The sequence below is a fragment of the Hevea brasiliensis genome, chromosome 15 (genome assembly GCF_030052815.1).
Source record: "Hevea brasiliensis isolate MT/VB/25A 57/8 chromosome 15, ASM3005281v1, whole genome shotgun sequence".
NCBI classification, from domain to species: Eukaryota; Viridiplantae; Streptophyta; class Magnoliopsida; order Malpighiales; family Euphorbiaceae; genus Hevea; species Hevea brasiliensis.
The window spans coordinates 66,018,584-66,029,295 of record NC_079507.1 but is presented as its reverse complement, the minus strand read 5'-3'; the positions used below and the strand labels follow the sequence as shown (position 1 = coordinate 66,029,295).

Below are 10,712 nucleotides of genomic sequence, written 5' to 3'. Positions count from 1 at the left end.
TAAATTTATTTTCTAGAAAGTTAATTTATATATTAAGCATATTTATATCATACCCATTAAGAAGAACTCTGAAAACATATTTTTCAAAAAATACACTTCCTAAGAAGTAGAACATTTTAAATTAAATGAGGCCTAAATACCAGAGCATAGATGAATTTTTATTCCCTGCTAAATTTATTTTTAACGATGGATTTTAAACTTATTCCGATTAAAGAATCAATTTGTTTAACATAAAGTTTAAACCATTCGATTGATATGGCCTAATGGCAACTCATAGCTATCAGGAGGTTGGAATTTCAACTTTGAACCTCCAAAAAATAAAAAAATCTACATCTGATTTGATCAACTAATATAATGCATGAGCCATGAGGTCTCCGACCGTCGTTTGCAACACCCGGTTTTTCGGAATAAGTAAAATGTTCAGTAAGAGCATATTTAGTTTACGCAAAGCTTTTCGACAGCCAGAAAAAAAAAATACAAGGAGAGAGAGAGAGAGAGAGAGAGAGAGAGAGAGAGAGAGAGAGAGAACAAATTAAACCAGCTGAAGCAAAATAGTTTGCATTGTCAATGATCAAGAGAGCAAACGTGGCGTAGCACATTTTCAACCATTCCTTTTCACTCTCAAAAGCATAAATGTACAACACCTGCTTTCAAAAGTTTTCCTTACAATTTTGTTTGTTTGGCACAGCTTTCCAGCAGTCAACACTGCCCATGAATGAAGTGGAAAGTAAGCTCTCGTCTCACTCAAATACAGAAACCTCTCCATTCCAACCACATGAAGCAATTACATTGGGCATTATTGGATGGAAAGCAACATCAATGCAGGCCTGCTCATACGCCTTGATTTTCTTGATAATATCTGATGATCTATAGTTGTACAAGTATATGGAACCATCTGAGGAGCCAGAAACAAGCTTCTCACCATCCAAGCTGAAATTGCACTTAATAGGGAACCCAGATACCCCATGGCTTTCATATCTTTTATACTTGTTTAGCTTGAATGGGGGACTTGAAGAGAAGATTGCTATATAATTTCCATTTGACTGGGCAACAAAACAAGGATCAAATGGGTGGCATCTTATACAGGGACAGGTATAGGCTTCCACATAAACCTGATATAGTTAAAGCATCATAGAAATTAGAACAGATTACAAGGCAATGTTAGCAAATGTTTCATATTTGATCATTAGCCACTGAAGTGCTCATTAAAGGATGAAAAAGAGATGTAAAATCTGCTGCTGGGTTACGTGCAGTCTCAGCATCCAAACAAGCTTTTGAGTGGATTAGGCTACTATCAGGAGCTAGGTTAGCTACACTAATTATACAGGATAAGAGTAGGTCAGTCACTAAGTAGGTCATTAACAGAATCATAAAATTTATCTTAATATTCAGCAAAACTACCAGAAAGCCCCATGCATAGGAAATTCACTCATGTGCTAGTCACTCCTCCACCAACAAGCCCGGCCGCCCCCACAAAACAAACCCCCAACCAACAAATAAATAAATAATTTCTCTGTACAAACATAAAGGCGTCCATGCTTCACTCAATTGGTTGTCTGAATGGTCCACTCATACCTCGTAAACTAAATCTATCACTCAAAATGCTTAAAGTCATCACAGCTACTGTCAACATGACCTGGAAGCAGTAAATGCAATGTCTCAATAATGCTCATGTAATTTCACATTTATTTCTAGTCACGATGTTAAACGGCCCACAAAGATAAAATGACTTCAGACATTCTATTTCACATGATGAGACAGATAATTATATGAGACAAGTAAGGGCAAAAGACAGTTCAATGTAGAAGAGTCACTGAATGCTAGTCATTTCCTTCATTAAAAAAGTACATTTTCTTTTAAAAAATAAAAAAACTCACAACTCATTGTCTGTGCAAAAATAACAGATGTAAAGAATTCATAACAGTATGAACCCAATCGACCTTTAGTGGTGCCATTGATAGAAGTTAGCTCTAGTGGACATATATTTTAGGAAAAGATGAAATGTCAAAAGGTGACAATCAAGGGACAATTTTAGTTGATTGCCAACTGGAAAAGAAAAGGGAGGTCCTCATCCCCTAAGATGAATTACTCAAGTGCATGTATCAAGCTTTAGAGACAAATCAACAATTTCAGCCTGTGCAAGGTGTATCTGGCAAAACGCTTCTGAATAGTAGACCGATAGTTAAACTTGTTTAAATTTAAAAATTGGGTAAAGTACAAATCAGTCTGAAAACAACATCTTGTTTCCAAAACAGTTCTCACACTTACAGAATCAGCATTACCAGAAATAAATGTACCCCAAGCGTTTTGTATTTGTAATTGTATGGTCCAAATTATGGTTCATTAGCAATTTGTAAAATTAAAACTAGCATTCCAAAAATCAATAACCATGGGCAGCAAAACAAATAATCTCAATACACCCAAAAAAAAAACCCTCAAATAATGTCGTTATTTTTACTACATGCTGCAAATTTTTGGATTTGAATTTTTATAGCATTGAAGCATTGTTATTAAAGGCTCAAACTGCACTAAGGCGCCAAAAGGTCACTCGAGTAAGGTGACGTGCAAAAACAAAATCATGAAAGTCAAATAAATGTGAATATTCCATCAAATTTCAAATAAAATAAAACTAAAAATAATGAGTAATAGTACTAATATATTAAAACTTAAATAGTCTTTTAATGTCTTAAAACTAAAGTCAACCAATTACAAAATAACTACTCTTCAATTTTCATCAAGAGTAGCATCATAATTTTCTTTTTATTCTACAACTTCATCCTCTTCATACTTATCTTCAAAATCGGTTTCATCATCTTTAAGAACTAAAGGAGTATTATTTAGTTCTCAAGTTAGTGGATAATGTTTTCCCTTTCTCTTTTGGCATAGATCTTGAAATAGATATAGATACAACATTTTTTTTTTTTTTTTGAAAAAGATAATAAGAAAGTGATAGCATTGAAAATGGAAATATAGGAGGTTTGTAATTCTAGGTGTGGTGGTTTGATAAGATTTTGGCGACCAATTATCACCAATAATAATTTCAAAAGCTTCCTAATGTGTCAATATTGGATTCTAGTAGATTGACAAATTTCGAATTGAATGGTAGTGCTTTTTGTAAATGAAAATGCTCGCCAAAGGCGAAAATAGAGGTGTGCCTTTCAAGAGCCTTGCACCTAGAACAAGGCACATGCCTAGGCGCATAAGGCGAGGAGCTAGTGAATATTGCCTGCCTTTCTCCTTTAGAGGCGTTAGGGTTGAAGCCTTGTGAGCCTTGAATCTATGGTAACTATGCATTGAAGTAGTTGTTATAGCATTATTTAATTGAGATATATTCTATGATTACTTGATTTAAAATAAAGTAAAATTACTTTGTTACAGAAAGTAAGGTAATTTAACCAAATTTTACAAGTCATCTTATTAAATTTTTGTAAAATGATACTTTTTTCCGTAAAGTAGTCAATTATAAAAAATTTATTAATTTAATGAAAAAATAAATTTTTTTCACATAAAAGAACATATATGATTTTTTTTAATAATGTTCAAAAATAATATACATAAAATTAAATAAGATATACTTATTTAGCATTTCACAATTAATATTTATTATTTTAATTAAAAATTTAAGATGTCTCGAAAAATATAATAATTTAACATGTTGAAGAAAATTTATTTTTTTCATTAAGTTAATAAATTTTCCATAAAAAAAATCATTTTACAAAAGTTAATGCGATGAATTATAAAATTTCATTAAATCAACTTATTTTTCATGACAAAGTAATTTTACTTTGTTTAAAATCAAATAACCATATAATACACCTTTAATTGAAACTAATTTAGTATACTCATAGGTTATTAGAAAAAAAAATTATGGTTTTTCTTATTTCAATCTAGTGCATATGCTATTTCGTTACATATATAATATGAATAATTATATTTTGCTTCCATTAAGTGATCCAAAAGAAGCCTACCCCCATTCTACCACATTTCTAGACAATGATGTTTTGTGCACTAGTTTTCTCAATGCCAATGGAAGGACCGATTTATGAGTTTTAAAAAGGCTTAGGGATAATGTTGCACTCTTTCAAAACTTGATACTAATATGAGATGACCGATTTATTCTTCACCATCAAAATACATATTTCCAAATCCTTTTTATATGAAGCAGCCAAAACAATCCATAAACCTATATTAATTAGGTAAACCAATTATTTAAGAACCGTGCTAACATATGAGATCAATACATAGAGGTGCATGTCTAGAATATAAACCCTAACACAGCACACACTCCGCCCCCCCCCAAAAAATTAAATAAATAAGCAGCGGATGTACTGCAAGATTCTTATGTGTATTAGCCCCTGGTTATGTGTATCCATACATAAGACCTTGATCTTATATATATATATATATATATATATATATATATATATATATATATTGACCTTGATCTTAAAACTCTATTGTAACTATTTTCTGTAATGAACTTTAACCAGACAAAATTGTATATATGTGATAAATTAATGAATGATTGTTTAGTTAGTTTTGCAGAGAGATGCATGTTTGATAACATTAAGTAATTATTTTTATAGTTTTCAAGGTATTAGATTTTGTCGAGTTTAATTATAAGATATTAATATTATATTTTTGATATTTTTTATAGTATATTATTATTATTTTCATATGTTGAACCTGAAAAAAATTTTCTAAATCTGCCACTAACCCAAACCCCTGTTTTTTGCTGGGTGGGGCAGGCAGGTTCCCCACCCATAAACAGGTATCAGTAGTGCAGTGCTGAGAGTGCCTTCTGTTCAATCTCTAAAATTATCATGCTTGATGGGTACAAATTTTGTTCTCAACAACTAAAAACTTTAAAGACATTTCAAGCTGCTGATGGAATCAATGGACGTCCCCATGACTTTGTGACTGCAAGGCAAAAGTACCATCTACCATTGGAGGTTCCTACAACTAAGGCCATCCTATATTTTCTTACAAACATGTGCCTTATCTATATCACATATTTTCTTTTATATAATGGCATTTTTAGCTCATTTCCTTTTGTCTTATCGTTCTCTCACTCATTATTCCAACTCTCCACATTAACATGCTCTAGCTAAACACAGAAGACTCCTAAAATGGAGGCAAATAATTAGGTATGTCCTTCATATATAATTACATAAAAATGACCGTTGCTTGTTAGACATAGGCCTGTATCCAACACCCCAATCCCAAATCTGACAAATGCAGTTCTACAGAGAACATAACTCAATTTCTTCCTTTAAATTACTCCTTCATCAATCACCAAGAAATTCATCCTTATTTCAGTGATGCCCCTATTACAAAACAAATGTGTTCATTCACTTCTAGATAATATATAAGTCTGAACTTATGCATTTATCCAATAAATAATAAACATTGTTGAGTATGTGATTCATTAAACAAATCATTATTTCATCAATGCAATTATAACAGATTTTCATCATACTAATTATCACAATATAAAACGATTAATAATATTACTTCACAAACCCTGCCACCAGAGTTGTGTTCAGATGTTAAATATAATGTCCAATTCATGAGAGCAGGGAGGGAACAGATATATCTATTTCCAGGTAAAGACAACTGGTGTAAGATGCACATAAAAAAAAAAAAAGAGTAACTATATGACTAAAGATTTGCATAAGATTGACTGATCACTGCATATATATACATATACTCTTTGTTAGCTAAAAGAAGATTATGAGAAGTGTCAATATATAGAATGTTTGGGTTTTGTTGGTTACTTTCTAAGGAAACATAGGCAAACACAAACTTCAATAGGCCAAAAGGAAGACATGGGAATAGCTATACTAAGAAACTCTTAAGATATGGGATTGAGGAAATGGGGGAGTCTCATACCTGGTTGGACAGTGGAACCTGTCGTGATACATCCCAAACAATAATTGAATTTTCACTAACATTGCCTCCACTGACATCACTAGATGAGATAAAATGCTTGCCATTAATGGTAAACTCAACGTCAAGTATTGGACCTAGATCTCGGACGTATTCATGGACCACCTTTCCAGTTCTAATGTCCCATAATCTGATGCAGCCCTTTGATCCCCCAGAAAGGAAGAGATTGGAGTTGTCTGGATGGAACTTGATAACTCCAATAACCTGATCTTCCTTGAAAATCTGAGTTTCTATTCCTTTTCAACGTCAATCAACCTTGATGAGCAGTCATATCCACAAGAAAGCACTGATAATCCTCGCTGTGACCATTTCACATCTTTCACAGCAGCATTATGAAATCTAAATGTTCGTATATTTTCTGGTCTCGGCTCCACACATTCCATATGCATATGGTGTGATCCATCCCAGCAGTGGCAAGAAGATGAGCTGCAGACTAACTATAATGGCCAGATTAATAAGGCCAACTAAATGTATAAAAAAAGCATGAAGGCAAATATTCCATGAAACTGAGATTACCTAAACATAATTTGAATCTTGAAATTACAGAAGCATTATCTAACACATCCCATCACCCAAGGTTATAATGCAACATTTCACAGGGCAGCTAAAGAGAGAAACAACACTCAAAAGGGAACTGGGGGAATATATATTGTCAATAAAATGTGCATACCATGACTTTGTGACCAACTGAGAGCATTGACAGGCTTTGTGTGGCTATGCAGAGCTGTAAACAGCCTTTCAGATATTTGGCTTTGCTGTGCACGGCCCGTTGCTTGTTTCAAAGATAACAAAATATCACAGGGTAAATCTGAATCTGTAATACTTCCCAAAACTGAGAAGGATAGAAATAACTTCAGCTACTAAAGCTGGAAATTTCACAAAGTGTTTAAAAATATAACAATGCATAAAAACCTGAATAAACTCTATAATATATTGAAATATTTTAACGTACACTGTGAAAGTTAGTTACATATAAAACATATTTCGCATCAGTTGAGAGGGAGATGAATGAAACTGAATTTGGAAATGCCTTAGTGTTGTGCTAGGGTCTATTACTTCATCTTGTGAATTATTCTGGCACAACTACAGCATAAACCATCAATCAGCCTTGTCATTTATTTTGGAAACTTCTCAAGGAATTATTTTTATAAGGAAATTCAAGAATAAAATTTTCCCCAACTACGATATTCCACAAGTCATTGTCATGTATAGTGTGCTACAGCTTCAACTACAATGCATATGGCAGAATCTGAGCACAAGGAGCAATTCCATTTAAAATCATGTCCAGAATTCACAAGAAAGGGCTAGCAGAATGGTTGCTATTGAAGCAACACCAAACAAACCCAGTTTCTTTTTCTTTCTTGTTTCCCCTATAAAATAAGCGTCATTATCTTGCTGGTCCATTATTATCCCTACATTATCAACTAGTACACTATCTTTGACAAATCTTTTAGCATCATTATCTTAACTTCGTAGCTCTGAAGGGTTATTATTTCATAATTCAATTCAGTTTTTGCTTGAATTACGAGAACTAATCAGTAACTTCAACTAAGGGGAAAAAAAAAAAAAGCAAATGTGAACTAAACTTATTTATATATAAGATAAGAAAATAGATTCACCAGGTGAAGTGGGAAGAGGTAGATTAGGATTCTGGTCTAGGCGATCGGGGGCACGAGCGGCTTGCGCTAGAGCGAGGAGAGCTCTCTCTCGCTTGGATATGTATCTACCGGGAATCGGAGCTTCACTTTGAGGATTGTCGGGTTTGGGTCTCTTCGAAGGAGGGGGAGCGAAGGCTCTATACTCCGTTCTGAACTGGGGTCGAAGTACTGTATTGGGTTGAGGTCCGGGTTCGGGTTCTTCATCAGAGGAATTAGAGTAGGCGTTGCAGAGAAGATCCATGAGGGCGTTTTTTCGCAGAGGAAAGCGCGGAAGAGAGGATATATATATATATATATATATATATATATATATATGGGCTACCAAAGCCCGGAAAATCACAAAGGCTATTTGATTTAGGCCCAAATTTCCATATTTGTTTTTCAACCCCATGCTAGGGCTTACACATAACGATTGAATTTCAAATTATTAATGATATTTTATATAATAAAAATATATAAATATTTTTATTTAAAATTTTAATTTTGTAATTATAAATTTTTTATTTTAATTTAATTTTTTACATTTAAAATCAGAAGTCACTTTTAATTCCTTTAAATTTTTTTAAAAAGTGGTATAATTAATAAAAATATTGGTTTTAAAATAATAAAAACTATTTTAAAGTAAATTTTCAGACAATTTCTTTTTATAATTAATCTAATTCTAAAAGAAGGCATAACATGATAATATATAAATTTTGGCCCAACATTGAATTATGTAATCCCAACTAAAAAAAAGCCCAAAATCTGCTACACACAAATCAAACTGCTACAACCAATTTGGATCTTTCTCTATAGTAAATTTTTGAGTAAATTTAAAATTAATTTTTAGTTAAAGTAATGAATTTAAATTGAATAGTGTAAATTTTGTTTTGGTTACAATCAAGTTTAAATTAAATATTATAAATTGAATTGGCTTAATTAATGTCTCAACTTCAGCTTGAAAAGGCATCTTATGGCTGGGTTAAACAAATGGAACTAATTACCTTATTAGCTTTTGAATCACATATAATTAGTGTACTTTAATAAATTCATTAAAGTAGCATTTAGAAACCCATTAACATTATATTAATAAACCTGATCCATTAAGTTTTTTCTTGAATTATTAATAAAATTATAATTTAAACTGAATGAAGTAAGACAATAATATAACTGTAATTTTTCAAGGGAAAAAAAGTAATTAAGAATTTTTAACATATATAATCACATTATGCAAGCATCTTCCACAATTGAATAAATCAATTTAATTAATAATTATTAATTAGTATATAGTTCAATATAGTATGTAAGATTAAAATTAGATAGATGTGGTCCATTGAGAGGCAGGCAGAGTGAGCTCTCTTTTTAGGGTTTTCTTTAATAAAGACTAGTATGAATAGAAAGTAAAGGTTGGGCCTAAAACATCAATGATGACAAGAGAAGAAAGGGGATACAATATAAGGACTAAGTCCATCCAATTCCTCATCATTGTTAGAGAGCTTTAAAATTAAATTCTCTCTATCTCATTTAGTAGTATTAGAGTAAAGGTTTAAGCGTGCCTAGGAATAGATAGATAGAAAGATATAGTGTGCATAATATGCATAGGCCTTTATATAGGAGTCGAGGTGACACTAATGCAGATTTATTCTTTGTCTGTTTTATAGGATTGATAGAATCTGATCCTTTAGAGCAAGGATCTTTCAGACCTGAGGAGGAGGAGGTTGGTAGTCATATACTTACTCCTAGTCAGAAGAGAGACAGGAGAGAGGAGTCATCACATGGTGTAGTGGGTAGAGCATAGCAGGCGTTCTTGGAGCAGATGACTCAGATGCTCCGCCAAGTTACCGGAGCCATTCCACAGCCACAGCCGCAACCACAGCCACAGTCTATACAACGGTCCCCACTAGAAAAGTTAAGAAAGTATGGGGCCATCGACTTTAAGGGTACGAAGGAAGATGACCCAGCCGCTGCTGAGCATTGGCTAGAGCAGACTGAGAGGGTATTGCAGCAACTACACTTCACCCCAGAGTAGCAGTTGGAATGCGCTTTATCGTTACTACAGGAGGATGCCTACCATTGGTGGGTGACAGTGTCTAGAGTAGTGCAACCTACACAGATTACTTGGGATTTCTTTCTCACTGAGTTCAGAAAGAAGTATATTAGTCATGTGTACCCAAAGGCTAGAAGGAGAGAGTTTCTAACATTAAGACAAAGACAACTTACGGTCTCTGAGTATAAAAGGGAGTTTATGAGGTTAAGTAGATATGCATGGGAGATGATGCCTACAGAGGCAGATCGGTGTCTTAGGTTCGAGGATGGACTGAATGATAATATCAGACTTCTGGTGACGGCACATGGGCTTACTGAGTTCTCCCTGTTAGTGGTTACAGCTCTTAATATGGAGAGAGTATGTAGTGATGAGCGCCTGAGGGATAGACAATAGAAGAGGGTTACGACAGGCCACCCAAAGACACCAGTTTCTAATAGTAAGAGGCCTAGGGGATCTCGGGCTCAGATACAGGGCCAAAAAGGCCACCGAGTATCTATAGCCGCCTCTGTATAGTAATAAAGGGATCACTCGGTGCAGTGTACCCATCAGGAGTAGGCACCGAGGAGAGTGCCAATTATTAACTGGAGGATGCTTTAGATGTGGATCTACATATCACTTTTTGAGAGATTGCCCACAGAGTGGTGCTCCCACTACTCTATCACAGACCAAGAGATCTGCCCCCGTGGCCCAGAGGGGTAGGCGATCTATGAGACCAAAATTGGCGTACACCACAGACCTACTGAGACTATAGAGCGGCCCAAGGCCAAAGTAGCACCTTGCATTAGCCATGGCTCGGAAGGAGCCAAATCCAGCAGATGTTAGCAGAGGTACAATTTTTATTTATAATACTTTTGAATATGTATTAATGCACTCTGATATGAGATGAAACAAGAAAGGTGCAGAACTAGTTGAAAATAAGATTATAAAGCCAGATCTAGTAAAACAGACTAAGGAGAAGGTGAAGAATCATAACACAAAAAAAAGTGGAGAGACAAGGAGATAGCAGTTCCTTGACTATTTACCTCGGGTAAATTTCGAGGACGAAATTTTTATTTAGAGGGGGAGAATTGTAATGCCCT

General features: G+C 34.0%; 1 protein-coding gene across 1 annotated transcript; it reads right to left on the bottom strand.

The window, feature by feature from the left end:
• Nucleotides 1-523: 523 nt before the first annotated feature.
• Nucleotides 524-7,916, bottom strand: LOC110643132 (uncharacterized). Its single transcript, XM_021795384.2, is given in 6 exon segments — nucleotides 524-1,112; nucleotides 5,893-6,188; nucleotides 6,191-6,304; nucleotides 6,307-6,375; nucleotides 6,620-6,781; nucleotides 7,569-7,916. Coding segments are annotated over 6 exon segments (1,293 nt in total). The 5' UTR covers nucleotides 7,849-7,916; the 3' UTR covers nucleotides 524-740.
• Between the last annotated feature and the right edge of the window lie 2,796 nt (nucleotides 7,917-10,712).